This window comes from Gavia stellata, chromosome 1, assembly GCF_030936135.1.
Source record: "Gavia stellata isolate bGavSte3 chromosome 1, bGavSte3.hap2, whole genome shotgun sequence".
In the NCBI taxonomy this organism is placed as follows: Eukaryota; Metazoa; Chordata; class Aves; order Gaviiformes; family Gaviidae; genus Gavia; species Gavia stellata.
The window spans coordinates 73591476-73608545 of NC_082594.1; the positions used below are offsets into that span (position 1 = coordinate 73591476).

At 41.9% G+C, this 17070-nt stretch overlaps 1 protein-coding gene across 4 annotated transcripts in view; it reads right to left on the reverse strand.

Annotated features, from left to right (window-relative positions):
• The window catches only part of GABRB3 (gamma-aminobutyric acid type A receptor subunit beta3), a 202031-nt gene that overhangs the window by 30885 nt on the left and 154076 nt on the right, over positions 1–17070 (reverse strand). For 3 of the 4 annotated variants that reach the window (XM_059820938.1, XM_059820947.1, XM_059820965.1), the window contains one exon: positions 2376–2596. In XM_059820938.1, the coding sequence (XP_059676921.1) occupies positions 2376–2596 (221 nt within the window). Of the gene's footprint in view, positions 1–2375; positions 2599–7524; positions 7589–17070 lie in introns of those variants that run through there. The other variant, XM_059820956.1, reaches the window with a different exon arrangement.

Below are 17070 nucleotides of genomic sequence, written 5' to 3' on the forward strand. Positions count from 1 at the left end.
AGGAAGTTAGGCTAATGGTAGAGCAACACATAGCTCAAGTCTTTAAATCAACAGAGCTAAGGCTCAGATATTTTCTGCCTTCTGGTCACAATGTCCTATATTTTGCCAAGATACAATTTCAGATAGTTATCTTTCATTAAGTAACGGCTGCTTCACACCATGAATATCTGACCATGGATATTGTGTGCTTTCAGAGGAAAGGGAATGGAAAGAAGTTTGCCATGCATGAGCCACTGGTGAAATCCCTGCCAAGCAAATACTATCAAGTGAAATGCAATCTGCTTGTGGACATTTACGTTTTGCAGGAGAGGAGGCTAACTTATTCAAATACAATATTTTATGACAGATAATCCTCACCTGAATGACTCTAAATGTTTTTAGTGTGACAGAAAGACTTCTATACATTATTAAGATCACAAGTTTTCTAATGTCCATCCCCTTTTTATTACATTGCTTGTGGGGATGGTTCTTGAGATAAGAGTAAAAGAAACAAAAATGTCTTGCATAATTTTTTGATATTTAACTACTTGTTGAAGGAATCCTAAACCTGCAGTGTTCCGTATTTGGTCAAAAGCACGTGAGATGAAAGCCTCCTTTTGCTAAAAATGGTTAATTATAGAGACAACATTTCCTGAACATCCTAAACTTCTTTCAAGTTGAGTCTGTTTTTATTTTGTCTAGAACGATTCATCCAATTATAGTCCCTACGTGATACGTAATAGGAGTTAAAGAGGTGAGAGGCCAAGACCCAAGTCAGGTAAAAAGTTCAACTGTTGATAAAAAACAAAAGCAGGTAAACTAGTCATGTAATCCATCTGCACCACTTTTCAGATCTCATTCATTTTTATACTAGGGACCCTTTATCCTGCACTACGTATGTGCAGCAATCTTGAGTGCTATCTATGCTTAAAAATACAAGAAACTTCTGAAGACGGAAATGGAGCTTTCACTGGCGAAGACTTGTTTTGCTGGTATAGTTTAAACCACTAGAGCAAATGGAGTAATCTGTCCAAAGAAAGCAAATTACGATACTACTGGGTCTTCCATTAAGATTTTTGCTAGTGTAATTATGTTTATCAAGGGAAGGATTTGTCAGCATTCCTAACCATAAAAGCTATGACAGAAAACAAAGAAAACACAGGTCAAGCCTCAAATACGTAGAAAGTAGGATAATGTAAGGTCACTTTGTATGTCTGGTTTGAAATATAACACACCGCAGTGCAGATCCCTGTTTGAAGAAATCACTGAAGGTACCCATAGTCATGGTCTTGACTGTGGCTGGCTCCATTCAGCCAGGGCTGCTTGTGGCTTTTTCTTTATAGACTACAGACGCATCACGAGACAACATAAGCACCCAAGTTCAATCTTACTGCTTCTATTTTGGACAAAATTTTTAGGTTTACAATTAACACGTGCCTTTCTGCTTCTGATAGCCATCAGGCTTTCCAGATATGGTGAATCTACAGAAACAGATAAAACCTGACTGAAGGTGCTTCTGGCAAAATTAGGAAACATTGAGTGTGTCATTTGTTTTCTACAGGCATCTTTTGGAGTTACAGGGAATGTTACATAATACACTACCCAATGTTTGCAATAACCTTGTACCAGGAAGCAAATATCAATGTGGCTTGGGGATGAGTGGCTGGAAATCTCCCCCGCAGAAAAGGACCTGGGGGTGTTGGTTGACAGCCGGCTGAATATGAGCCAGCAGTGTGCCCAGGTGGCCAAGAAGGCCAACAGCATCCTGGCCTGTATCAGAAATAGTGTGGCCAGCAGGAGTAGGGAAGTGATCGTGCCCCTGTACTCGGCAGTGGTGAGGCCGCACCTCGACTACTGTGTTCAGTTTTGGGCCCCTCACTACAAGAAGGACATTGAGGTGCTGGAGCGTGTCCAGAGAAGGGCGACGAGGCTGGTGAAGGGTCTGGAGCACAAGTCTTATAAGGAGTGGCTGAGGGAAGTGGGGTTGTTCAGTCTGGAGAAGAGGAGGCTGAGGGGAGACCTCATCGCTCTCTCCAACTACCTGAAAGGAGGTTGCAGAGAGGTGGGTGTTGGTCTCTTCTCCCAAGTGACTAGTGATAGAACGAGAGGAAATGGCCTCAAGTTGCGCCAGGGGAGGTTTAGATTGGATATTAGGAAAAATTTCTTTACTGAGAGAGTGGTGAGACACTGGAATAAGCTGCCCGGGGAAGTGGTGGAGTCACCATCCCTGGACGTGTTCCAGGAACGTGTGGACGAGGCGTTGTAGGACATGGTTTAATGGGCATCGTGGTGTTAGTTGATGGTTGGACTTGATGATCTTACAGGACTTTTCCAACCTTAGTGATTCTGTGAAAACATAGCAACAGTGATGAAATCTTCATCATGGAAGTACAGACCTGAGGCCGTAAAGCACTGTTCCATCTGGGTGAAGGCGAATCATTCGATTCTTCACGGTAACGCCATGCACAAATGATTTCTTGTCATTTAAGAAGTAAGTGTCAGGCACCCAGAGTTGATCTGCCACTCGGTTATCAAGCGTGAGGTTGAGAGGTATGCCGGCATAAGCCAGCCTCTTATCTCTCCAGTACTGTTGAAAATACATAGTCAAAGTGTAATCCTGGTGAGGAAAAGAAGAGAAGCACAACAGTCAATCATACTTGGAGTAACTAAAAAAGTATTTTTTTCCCGTCACTAGCTTATTTTTCTGTTGGTTTAATTAAATTTTAAATATTTTTTTGAAAAAATATGTTTATTAAAAGCATTAAATATTCCTATCACTTATTAAATAATTATAATAATTCAAGTATCACTCTAGTCTAAGGAAGCATTTAAAATCTTAAAAAATTCAGCTATTACTGGTACATTTTGTCCTGCTTCTCCATTTCTTTCATTTAGTCCCCCTGACAACTACCCAAAATTATGATGTTTGTGGAATGATAAATGAGATAATAGGTAAATACTGCCATCTTCGCCACTTTTAAAACTGATAGATGAATGGAAAAACATTCAAAGTATTTTGAATAAGTATGCAAAATTGTATCTGAAAAATAAGCTGCAAAGGTGTTGTCTCTATATGTGGCTTTGTGTGAGACTGCATCTTGCAGTGACATATTTTCTCATCAACAGGCTACATCGGTACTTAGAGGAACAGTAAATTGCAGTAAAGTCCTACTAATGTCAATGTTTGGTTTTCAAAATTTTGTCAATAAATGTTTATGGTGTCTGCTAAGAGTGGAGATCACTAACATAAGCCTAAAACATCCATTTTAAAATTCTTTATTTCATTTCAGAATTTGATAACTTGGCTTGGTCATGTCGTAATAACACTATATTGAAACACTTTGAAAGTCTTAGACAATAGGCCACATTCATTAGCTTCATGGTATTATTAAAAAAAATAAAATACGGGAACATTTTAAAGTTAAGTGACAGCAAAATGGAAAAAAAAATGACATGAAATAGCAAAATTTCCTGTTAGGAAAGCAAAACCTTTGTGTTTTCTTTCCCTTATAACTTTCAAAGTGTGGAAGGACATTTTCATTTTTAGAAAGCCTATTTTTATGCATGAAATAAAAAAGGTGAACATCTGAAAATAATACTTTCTTATATATGGAAATTAATGTTTACAATTAAAGAAAACACTGGTTTTAGGTCTGATAATATTTTCATATTTAACAATGAAAAAAATGAGATGGTAAGTACAGGCCATTAAAATTCTGATTTTCAAATTACAGAAGTGCTCTAAACGATAAAACTCTTCATGAAACTATTCACAAAACACTGAGAAATTCATGTGATCTCCAAACACGTTTAAATATTTAGCAGCAGGTGTGCAAACCACAGGATACCTGCATTTGCATCTGGTTCTACAAGCTGGTGATGCAAAACCCCTCAGGCTTGCTGCTGGTTTGGGAAAAAGACGCTCAGGCTTTCTAAGTATGACTGTTGGGAACGGTCCATTCTTGTAATGGGTTTCGTGTGGAGACAAGCCAATTTCAGGCACTGATCCTGCCCTGCTTCCCTCAAGCCCTACAGCCTTTCCTTGAAATCAAATGAAACTTGAGGAAGCCTTTCACACTCAGACACTCTGCATTTTTTATTCAGTGATTCATTCTCTTTAATGAGCTAGCTGCTATAGCTTTAAGAAATCAATTGTAATTGCTTAGAAAAATAAAACATTATAGATAGCAAGGACAAGCTGTTCCCATTTTAGGAGACCTCTGAAGACAAAAGGGCCCAGTGATGGGGGAAAGGAGCCCCTGTGGAACTGCCTGAAAGGAAGCTCACTCTTCAAAACGCAAATCTGACACAATTGCTCAGGAGAACCTTTTTGTCTGAAGCTTTCTTCGGTGGGACTAATGGTCCTTGCTCATCACTGAACAAGGTAGGTGCTACACTGGGTGCGCTTCCTCGCTCCCATTAGCATGTCAGGAAGACCACATCTCTCCTCATGTTCTCTGCAACCAATTTTCTGACACTGATGCATTAGAATTAATATCCTCTACCAGCTCTGTTTCGGTGGAATTAAAGTGTGTTTCTATCAGCATCCCAAATTTGCTGTGTGCTTGGCTTCTATAATGGTTTGCACATCAATGTCAAGTAAGCGGGGATTATAAAAGCTGTGAACACGTGCGCAGTACACCAAAAGCTCACTATGTATAAATGCACAATATATGCGCAAAATAATGCAAAACACAAATGAAGAGATGGGGTGGCACTGCACAGCATTGAAAGAAGTGAACCAGCTAGCCCTAAAATATAAGAGAAGCAGTACATTTGAGCAGAAGAGAGCTTTAGGCTAGGCTCCTTTTTCCTTTGGCTTGAGATAGCATACATGTTAACAGCTAACAAACGGAGTAATCAACTAGCTAAGTAAAACATATGTAACAACACAAGCAGTAATAGTCTATCATTTTATTTGTTTCTCTAACTAAAATTTACTATGGCAGGGAACAACAGAGAAAAAAGTTTACACAGAAACAGCAACATCCAGCAAACATCAAGAACTTTCAGTGTCTTGACTGAAAGACAAACTTCCAAAATACATCCTCTAAGGTACGAATTTCATTAGTGCTTTCTCAATTAATCTTCACTTCTTATTTTATCATAACTTTAAATTAGAAAACCCTATCTATATGTCTGCTAATGTATATGACTATATTTGCCTGTATTGAAAGCAATGATACACTGAAAGTTATTTTAAAAAAAAGTACATTACTGCGTGTGAAATATCAGCTCATTTGCAGTTCTTTGCTTGGTATCTAGTAAGGAAAATGGTCACACAGCATCTTCTGCAATGGCAATATACTATCCAGATGCACTGACACATCTGCCTCTGACACACTCTCTGCACTTGCAACAACAGACATGGCAGAAACAGAATGCCCGAGAAAGTACGTGTGCTACCGCACACCTTGAAGGATCACTGCACATTTGTGCTCTGTCAGCCTGACCTGCTCTGAAGATGACAGGATAGAAAGAATAAATATGAACCATGCTTGTTCACCATCACACTTCTTCTGATAAGCTCAAAGCAAAAAAGAGCAGCAAACTCAGATTAGAACTGCACTGAAACTGCTAGGTTGTGCAGATTGTGAGTGATAAAATGAGCAGGAAAGGCCAGTTCCTTAGGGTGGCTCTACCAAAGTCACCACCAGCAGAAACTAAGCTTATTAAAACCATGAGGATGTCAGCTCTCATTCTTTGATTAGCTAATTTGCTAGGCTTTGTACCCATGAAGTTAGTTTTCCCCTTTTTTATACTCCAGAGGAAAATACAAAAGTGGTTTGAGTGCGGACTGGAAAAAATGCACTAGGTATTTGTCAGGTAAAATGAGAAAATGGACTTTTACCCCTAGGTAAGTAGCCTACAAAGTTTATTAAGGGCTACCTTCCTCCAGGGAACCTTATGATGACTAGCTCTGATATAGAGGTCAAGAGGGTAGATGTGTAAAGCTAGAAGATATTAATCCCACTACAGCTACTGTATTAGGGTGCTATTATATGTCAAAGATGACACAGAGCTGCCAGCTTTAAGAAATTCTAACTACCGCACAGAGCAGTGGACAATCTCCTCAGCAGCAAAGGCCTCCGTAAATCGTATTTTTTCCCCATACAATACCATGTCACATCCAAGGTCCCCCTTTCCCCTCACCAGTTCCTCACAGTAATAGACGCTTCAGGTCAAGAATGGTAACACAAAGTCCTGACAGAACGATAAACATGGTGCTTCTGAAGTACAGGAGAAATGTCCTCAAAACAGGAAAAGCTGGACTGCACAGGCAACATGAGCTTTCTTTTGTGTATTCAAAGACCATGGAACATCCTACAAGGATAAAGAACGGTGATGAGCATCCTTGCCTTTCTAGCACTGTAATGATGCCACCAATGTAAGGAAAGGCACACACACAGGTGTGCTCCTGTTTTTTCAACATAGTTTTCCCTGGGGAAAAAAAATAAAAAACTCAAATAGTAGATAATATTTGGGAAGGAATTTAGATACAATGGTAAAGAGGCCTATATCGCAACGTAAGTAGAGCATAATACATCTGTATTCTTCATGTGTATTATCTGTGATTTCAAAATATCTTAAGCAAGAATTACAGAGACTCACAAATATTATATGGTGCTAACTATGTACAAAGAAATTTTTAAGTGTTTTCTACATGAAATTTGTCTCTTCACAGACCGAACATACCATATAGGAAGCACAACTATGATTTAACTACAAAGCCACTTCAGACGGGCAGAATGTATTATAGCATGCAACTGTACAGTACCTAATGGACTGACTATAGGACTACTGAACAATAAATACTAATATGCTGTAATCTTAAAAGCAAACAGTAATTTGTTTTCGATTACAGGGTTTGTTATCTTTAGCTTTTCTCTCCTGCACTCAATAAAAAGGAAAGAAAAAAAAATTAAATATAGTTTGTTCATCAAAATAAAATGAAAAGCCTTGTAGCAGCAATAACGCTCTAAAATTGACTATCACTGTTTACAGTCTTAGTGTGTTATGTATCAAGGATGTTGAAGTTTTCCATTGGCTGTAAAAATGTTGTGTTCCTTCAAAACGACTGCTAGATAGAACATTATAATTAATAATTATGATGGAATACTGTTAATATGACAGTTAATAAAAAGAAATTATTCATGCAAAATAATTAAATATATTGAAAATTACTGGAAATATTGGTAAAAGTTATGCAAAAAAGAACTATTCCACTGCTTGGGAGGACAGCTTTGTATCTACTTGAAACCCAGATTGCTGTCTTAGATTTGCATTTGGATGTAAATTCACATCCTGGTTTTCTTGACCAACAGACAAATGTGATTATTACCATCAGCTTTTGGATTATTTATTTTTGGTAAGTTAATATAGTAAATACTCATTCAGTGGATAAACAGATGTGTTGAAAATCCATGCCTTAGCCTCCATATAACTTCAAGGTCCCTTCCCTCACCTTCCACATAATTTCAAAAATTAGATATGGCTGCTGTAGTATAAGGAGCTATTTCTGAAGCATTGATGACTGAGTTATATTCTTCCCAATAAGCCCAAAGTGAGTTGCAAAGCCAAACTCATGAACCCTGTGCTTTGACACCATAGCTGTAAATCTGTCTCTTACTATACACAGAAGAGACCTGAGAAATAGATTCATGTACACATTAATTCATATAGCTAAGTATGGATTTAATAAAGATGTATTCAGAAAGGCTAACCTTAGGAAGTCAGAATTTACCAGCAATACTATTCAGTCATGTGAGATGATCACTTAAACATTTTTCTCAGCATTCAAAATTTTCTAAAATCTTCAGCAACTTTGATACTAAAGAAATATTTTATTAAAGAAAAAATTTACATTTTACTTTTCTTGTTGACATTTTGATTTGCCCAATGTCTAAACCATACATTAACTATTTAATTGTCAGTCAGTGGAGAAAATCACCAAAGTCTATTGTTCTGCAAAGTCTTTTACAAGAAAACTGCCTGATCAGAACCCCTCTGTTGTTAAATGTTGTTCATGAGCAGCCTGAGTGAAGGAGACGTGCACATACACACAGATGCACACACACCCACCCTACCCCACCAAAGCACCTTCCTCTAATATTTCTTGGTCTACCTGCTGTTACAGTAAAGATTCATCTCACCTCTAAGATCCTGACTCAAGCTTCCCTCTGACACCACTCAAAAACCCTGCAATAGTGACAGGCTGAAAACATGGCACATATTTTCCCAAGCATGTGGTTACAATACTCTTTTGTTAAGAAAATGCAATGCTAAAGCAGCTCATTTACACTGATTTCAGTGTGACCCTCCATATATCCATGTTGTCTTGGTATCCTTTGTACCAAATTACCATGATTTTTTCCTCTTCTACTGAAACACATGAGGATGGTGTTATAAATAGATGTAAGGAAATATTTAGCCTCCAAGAACCCACTTGATGTTACAAAATAAAGTTTTCCAAATAGAGGTATGACTGCATGGGTCTTTCCTGCCTTCCCATACCCTTTGGCACAAGAGTTTCTACCTCCACCGCAACCAGGGTGCCTTCTCCAAAGAGCCTGTCCCCCACCAAGCATCTCTGGGTGCTCCGAGGAGGGTTGCCATACCAACCAGCCCTTGGCTTTCTGCAGGCAAAGGGAGCACGGTTGACATAGCAACCGGCCAAAGCAGCTTCTCCTCAGCTTTTTGGGACCGGTGGTGGTCACTGCAACAGAAGAGAAGCTTCTTAACAGGAATGAAGGGAGCAGCCAGGCACCCTTGGCAGGTACTGCCCCACAGCACCTTCCTGCCGTGGCCACGGGAGCATACTCTTCAAAAGCTGGGTATTGGCTTTTCTCTGTACGTGTTCCTCTGCCCACAACAAACTGACGAGGATGCCCTCCCGCTCTTGGGGTTTTCTCGCATCCGAACATCAGAGGACACCAGCTGACAAGGAAGCAAATGCTTGGGCTGAGCTTTGGTAGGTGAATACAGAGAGAGAAAGAAGAAAGTTCCTGCAAATATTTCAGTTCAGGGACATAAGTCAGGACAATAAGAAATCAATTTGGGCTATTTAATCCCTGACTGGTGGGGGTGAGGGGATAAAACTTAAATATTCCTTCTCTGATTCAGAGTATCACAGGTATTACAATACCATAGACTTCTCAGTAATCAGGAGTTTCTATTCCCAAAGGACTGATCAAAGGAAAACTAACATACACCTTTACACATCAAGGATCTCATACTCTCTGATCTGGTGGCAGAAAGCTAACTAAAAGAAGTACAGTCTTTCACTACACCCCTGAAGATCTGTCCGAAGATTGTGTGGCATATTGCAATCAAAATCCACTTGATGATGGACAGATAGAACATAAAATTCAACATCTGATGGAGCCCTCCTAAAAAAGAGGAATAGAAATGTCAAATGTTTAGATGCTATACTTGAAACTTCTAAAAGAGATCAAGTCAGAAAAAACCCCACCAAATATCCTTAAAAGAAAAAAACTTACAAGAAAGAAAAATAATACTAGGCTCAGTGAGGCACTGAACTTGCTTCATGAAGCACAAATTTATTTATGTTAGAGCTGTCAGAACCTCAGGAAAACAGGTACATTTATTTGCACTAATTGAAATCCTGCTAACAATCTACAGGGGAGAAAAAAATCAACCTTTATCAGCTGTCAGCTGGTTCCCACAATTGAGGCAGCTGACCTTAGAGAGATGGGAACTGACAACTAATGGATTGTACCTCCTACACAGTAGCGGGATGTGCCACCAGTGAATTGGAGAAACAAGCTAGTGCTCTAAAATCTTAAAGCTATGGGATTTGTTTTTTTTCAGTTATGAGATATGAACAGAGGCTAAAGATTTGGGATCTACCAGGTACCCATTTTAGAGAATGAAGGACTTCTCAAACTTCTACTTTGGTCTTTCCATAAATGTATCAACTTGTATCTCTCTTTGGTATTACTTCAATTAGCAATAAAAGTCTGGAAGGAAAAACAAAGCTCAAAGAAAGCCCTATAAGTTGATATTATTTGTCATATTTGTTCAGGTCTTCCTATTTCTTAGACTATTGCATGCATAATTCTTCTAGTGTCTGCAAGGTGTTATAGGACAACAGTGATGGAGGTAGTTAAGAGCCTCCATAGCTGGGCATACACAGATGTGTTTTAAATACTGTGACCATAAATACACAGCTCCATGCGCCTCTCTTTTGCTACAACTGAACATGAAAACCATCCAAAACAATTTTCAGTAAACCTGTGTTTCAGGTTGAAAAGTCTACCACAGAATTGTAAAAAGACCTTTCTAAAGGGACTCCAGAACTTGTATGATATCTTTTTAATCCCTCCAGATTTAACAAATAAAACAAAACTATTATATAGAGAACTAAGGGAAACATGCCCTTGTATGACAACTGAAATACATATTTGTTCCCATCCACACTTTTTGGTTTAAAAAGGAACATTTACTCCACTGCGTGGAGAACTTTTTAAATTTTCTTACCTCCAAACTTATTCATTTGCTGACTCCGGGAGCCAGCCAGTCTCACTGGCAGTAGAGCAGCAAGGCTGACGCCCAAATTTCTACTTGTTGTCTGTGATTATCTGAACCACCAGATATTCTTAGGGGAAATCCTATTCAAGACAGACACTATGAACAAAATGCCCTCTGAGAAAGGGAGTGAGAACACATCGGCCATCAAATGCTTTTAAAATGAGTAACTAGAAACACGGTCCGCATATGTTTCAATATTGCGGCACACACTGTTCGGGTGCGCCAGGTCTGGAGGTCACCCCCTGACCTTGCTGGCACTGCCCCGGTGCTCCCCCCTCCCCGCCCATGACCCAGGACCCCACGTCAGCCCCCCGGGGCCATCAGCCCCTGCCCCAGCCATGCCATAGCAGGGCTGGTCTCCAGATACTCACAGCCCTGCCCTTCCCGGCTATGGACCCTGCCGAGCCAGGCCCACCCGGGGGCCCGCGTTCTGGCCCGGCCTTAGCCTGGCCCCGGGGAGGTGCCCAATGCCCAAGGCTGAGGCTGTCCCGGTGCCCTCTGGCTGCCCTGCTCCCGGCTGGGGACGAGACCGGCCCTGGCTGCCAGGCCCTGCCCTGCCACCATCCATGGGGGGAGCCCCCGCCACTATGGACACCATGACAGGGTTCAGCTGTGGCTCTTTATATGTAACTAGGGTGTTCATTGCAACCAGGATATTATGTGTTGATTTTTCGGTAATGAAATAAACTAGAAAAGATTTCTCTGCAATAGCAGAGAGTCAGAAAGGTGATCAGTGAACTGCCCTGCGCAGCCTATTCCCTTCCCTCCAGACACATTACTTACCAGTAACACTAAATCCAACTTTACATCTTGCAGTAACAAAATTGATATGCATGCTAAGTCAAAAGGAAAACAATGCATTTACTAAAAACTCATTACTGTGGGTAGGACAAACTCAACCTGTGACACGGCTATGCTCATAAAACTTGGTAAAGTGCAAAAGAAATAAATGGGTAAAAAAAAGCCAAACGCTGAATCGTAGAGGAAGTATTACAAGCATACATGATATTCAACCCCCACACAAACCTCTTGCTGTACAGAGACTTGTGAAAGAAGTGGAAAAGAGCATGTCCCCTGCCAGTGCCATTTAAAAAATTAGGCTGTGAGTGACTTTAAAGGGAAATGTCTTGTTGAAGGAGCACCTCCCTCCCTGCACATGATCTGAACACCCTGTGAAGATCTAATAGCTTTTGGAATCAGGGAGTCAAAATGGGTCACTGCATAAAGAAAGATGAGGAGGGTTTCAAACTGCAGTGCTGCCTGACTCCTGAAGCTGCAAACAGGATGGTCTAAAGAACAGATATGAAATACGTATTTAGTCACAAATCTTCAAAACTTCCAGTTTTAGAATCAGAGAATCATAGAATCATTTAGGCTGGAAAAGACCTGTAGGATCATCAAGTCCAACTGTTAACCTAACCCTGCCAGGTCCACCACTAAGCCATGTCCCTCAGCGCCTCATCCACACGTCTTTTAAACACCTCCAGGGAGGGGACTCAAGCACCTCCCTGGGCAGCCTGGTCCAATGTCTGACAACCCCTTCCCTGAAGAAGTTTTTCCTAATAGCCAGTCTAAATCTCCCCTGGCGCAACTTGAGGCCATTTCCTCTTGTCCTGTCACTTGTCACTTGGGAGAAGAGACCAGTATCCACCTCTTTGCAACCCCCTTTCAGGTAATTGGAGAGAGCGATAAGGTCTCCCCTCAGCCTCCTCTTCTCCAGACTGAACAACCCCAGTTCCCTCAGCCGCTCCTCGTAAGACTTGTGCTCCAGACCCTTCACCAGCTTCGTCGCACTTCTCTGGACACACTCCAGCACCTCAATGTCCTTCTTGTAGTGAGGGGCCCAAAACGGAACACAGTAGTCGAGGTGCGGCCTCACCAGCGCCGAGTACAGGGGCACGATCACCTCCCTACTCCTGCTGGCCACACTATTTCTGATACAGGCCAGGATGCCGTTGGCCTTCTTGGCCACCTGGGCACACTGCTGGCTCATCTTCAGCCGGCTGTCAATCAACACCCCCAGGTCCTTTTCTGCAGGGCAGCTTTCCAGCCACTCATCCCCAAGCCTGTAGCGTTGCCTGGGGTTGTTGTGACCCAAGTGTAGAACCCGGCACTTGGCCTTGTTGAACCGCATACAGTTGGCCTCAGCCCATCGATCCAGCCTGTCCAGATCCCTCTGCAGAGCCTTCCTACCCTCGAGCAGATCAACACTCCCGCCCAACTTGGTGTCGTCTGCAAACTTACTGCTGGAGCACTCGATCCCCTCATCCACATCATTGACAAAGATATTAAACAGAAATGGCCCCAATACTGAGCCCTGGGGGACAGCTGTTGTGACCGGCTGCCAACTGGATTTAACTCCGTTCACCACAACACTCTGGGCTCGTCCGTTGAGCCCGTTTATTACGCAGTGAAGAGTGCGCCTGTCCAAGCCACGAGCAGTCAGTTTCTCCAGGAGAATGCTGTGGGAAACAGTGTCAAAGGCTTTACTGAAGTCCAGGTAGACAACATCCACAGCCTTTCCCTCACCCACTAGGAGGGTCACCTGGTCATAGAAGGAGATCAGGTTAGTCAGGCAGGACCTGCCTTTCATAAACCTGTGCTGACCAGGCCTGATCGCCTGGTTGTCCTGTACGTGCCGCGTGATGGCAGATTTTTTAAAGCAGAGATCTCTGACAACAAGGGGCATTCCCAGGGGTTTTTATCTACTTTGGATACTTAGAGAAAAACTGATCCTGTAGTGGATGTGTTGATTACTTTCCCCTTCATGCGAACCTCATGAAGTTTAAGAAGGCCAAGTGTAAGGTCCTGCACCTGGGTTGGGGCAACCCCCGGTATCAATACAGGCTGGGGGATGAGTGGATTGAGAGCAGCCCTGCAGAGAAGGACTTGGGGATATTGGTGGATGAAAAACTGAATATGTGCCGGCAATGTGTGCTCACAGCCCAGAGATCCAATCGTATCCTGGGCTGCATCAAAAGCAGCGTGGTCAGCAGGTTCAGGGAGGTGGTTATCCTCCTCTATTCTGCTCTGGTGAGACCCCACCGGGAGTACTGCATCCAGCTCTGGAGTCAGCACAGGAAAAACTTGGACCTGTCGGAGTGGGTCCAGAGGAGGGCCACAAAAATGATCAGGGGGATGGAACACCTCTCCTATGAGGACAGGATGAAAGAGTTGTGGTTGTTTAGCCTAGAGAAGAGAAGACTCCGGGGAGACCTTATAGCATCCTTCCAGTACTTAAAGGGGTCCTACAGGAAAGATGGGGAGGGACTCTTTATCAGGGAGTGTAGTGATAGGATGAGGGGTAACAGTTTTAAACTGAAAGAGGGTAGATTTAGGTTAGATACTAGGAAGAAATTCTTTACTGTGAGGGTGGTAAGACACTGGAACAGGTTGCCCAGAGAAGTTAGGGATGCCCCACCCCTGGAAGTGTTCAAGGCCAGGTTGGATGGGGCTTTGAGCAACCTGATCTAGTGGACAGTATCCCTGCCCACGGCAGGAGGGTTTGAACTAGATGATCTTTAAGGTCCCCGAACCATTCTGTGATTCTATGGTTCTATGATCTACACACAGTAACAATATTTTCCTCAAGGCTATTGTAGACTATTTTCCGACATCAACACATACGTGCAATACAAGATACTTGCAAAGGCAAAAAAACTGTGAATATATTCTGCCGTATGTTCACTTCAAGTAATTAAATGTAGAAGGGGCTACTTGTGTATTGCAACATTCCTCCTTGTGTGGTACCAACTGGAAGGACAGGAAGCAAGTATTTTTATTTCCTTGAAAATTTGGTGAAAACATTGAGAACTTAAAACTCGGTTTATATACCTCCCTCACACAAAGTGTTTTTCCCTCAGTAGACAGTTACTCTGCTGTATGGAATGCTTCTCCTGCAGCAAAATTACCCATATAAATCTGTGCTAGGTGGACACACTGATTTCAGAGGCATTCCTTGAATTCAGAAGTAAAGACACAGACCAGTTATTTAAAGAACTGGAGTCTTCCCTACCACAGGTACAGCCTATAACCACTGCTCAATTACTCACCTAATTCATCTACTATTGCCAAATCCCTCAGAAGCAGAGAAATGCATTTAAGAGGCAAGAAATAATTTTCCCCACCTGGCCTTTGGGTGAACAAAATGTGGCTGAGTAAAGGAGTGTGAGTAAGGTACATTATATACCATTACTTTCAGCCAGAGATTAGTACTCTGCAAAGCATCTCAATTATGATAATCAAATGGCCTCCTTAAATATGAAAATTATATCCTTGACCACCTCTGCTCTTGCTCTGGCAGTGCTTTTTCATGCTGGCTGGAGAATCAGTCTTTCAGACAATGGCATAGGGATGAAGGGTTTAGATTCATCAGGAACTGGACAAACTTTGTACAAAGTCTGTACAGCAAAAATAGTATTTAGGTAAAGCTGCTGGGACAAAAAAACATGAAGTTTACCAGAGAAGGGTATTGAATGAAAGACTATAGGAAAGCCAACAGATGCAGAAGAAAATCTGCCTTCGGGTATGAATCAGAGGGGTGAAATTATAAAAGCTTTATATCCTTGAGGAAAAAAGAAGACAGAAGCTGGTACAACTCATTTAGGACACAAGTTAAGCTCATTCTGCACCCAAAAATACCATTTAAAGATAGCATAGAAAAATAAGCAACCAGATCAAATGCATACGTGCTACTATTGAAATGCTAGACATTTTTAAATAAGATGAAGGAAGTGGGATACCTAGTTTTAAGTGAGAATATTGACCTAATAGGAGCATCAGAGACTCGATGGAAGGAAGACAGTCAAAGGAAATCTGTAATACAAAACAAACTACATCATAGGCAAGAAAAAGAAGGATGTAGGGTATGTTAAAGAAAGCTTTGTATCAGATAGTTAACTGTACTGAATGTTACACATTATCTCTATGGATTAAGACACCAGGCCTACATAAGTATTAGAAATAAGTTGTCACTGCCTAATCAGGATGACAATGGTGTCAGTGATGTAGCGAGAGAGACTTAAGAGACAGCAAAAAAAACAAATTAGTAATCAGAAACTTCAATCACCCCCACATAGATTGGGTAAATGTCAGGTTGGGGTGTGATGAAGAGACTAAATGACACCACAAATGACTGATTCATGGAGGAACTTTTGGTGAAAGCTGAAACAAGGCAAGACACTCTTGACTTGGTTCTGAGCAATGTGCAAGTCATGGGTCAAAATGCTGTGACAGAACAACTGCTCCATAACCCTGATGGAATTGGGAAATCATCTTTTAAATCCAAGAAAAGTCTAAAATTACATTAAAGTATTATTTAATTTCAAAAAGTAAATTGTATAAAAATGAGGCAGATAGTTTCCAAGTTGGAGAAGAGATTGTTTATAGTCATCATAATACAAACTTCTGTATCTTAAAAATAACTGTTGAGTAACAAACAAACCCAGAATGTTTAAAATTTCGGGTAAATAATTTTATTAGAACTAAAAAGATGTACTTCAAAAATAAGAAGTCGCATCCAAAGGAGAAAAAATAGATAAGAAGATAAACATAGAAAAGCAAAACAAAAACACGTAAGCAATGATTTGCTAAAGACATAAACACTACATATCATCAAATGGTCTTAAAGAAAGCCTTGTAGAACAAGAAAGTATTTCGTGCCATGGATTAACGACCAGGTAAAAGACAAGAAACGAACAACCGAGCCTAGCAGTCAGTTTTCACAACAGTGGGAGGTCACCTGCACAGTTGAATGGGGATCTGTGCAGGACTTGGATGTGAGGGCGATCTGGCTGCGACGTCACCCCATTGATCGCCAGGGTTGATTCGGCTGATCTGGCTGGCTAGGCGGGTGTCCCCTTCCTCCCTCACCACTCCATGTGCGCTCGGTGGAAGAGGACGACCTTCCCCGATAGAGGCATACCGTTCTTTTTAGAGCTCAACCTGGCCACGGTCGTGAGGGACAACAAAAAATGCTTCTATAAATACATTAACAACAAAAAGAGAGACAAGGAGGATCTCCATTCTCTACTGGATGCGGCGGGGAACATTGTCACGAAGGATGAGGAAAAGGCTGAGGTACTTAATGCCTTCTTCGCCTCAGTCTTTAACAGCCACACCAGGTATCCTCAGGGTATCCATCTCCCTGAGCTGGATGACAGGGATGGAGAGCAAAATAGGCTCCCCATGATCCAGGAGGAAGCAGTTAAAGACCTGCTGTGCCACCTGGACACTCATAAGTCTATGGGGCCTGATGGCATCCACCCAAGGGTGCTGAGGGAGCTGGCAGAGGAGCTTGCCAAGCTGCTCTCCATCATTTATCAACAGTCCTGGTTAACGGGGGAGGTCCCGGATGACTGGAGGCTTGCCAACGTGACACCCACCTACAAGAAGGGTCGGAAGGAGGATCCGGGGAACTACAGGCCTGTCAGCCTGACCTCGGTGCCGGGGAAGGTTACGGAGAGGCTCATATTGAGGGCGCTCACGGGACACGTGCAGGATAACCAAGGGATCAGGCCCAGCCAGCATGGGTTCATGAAA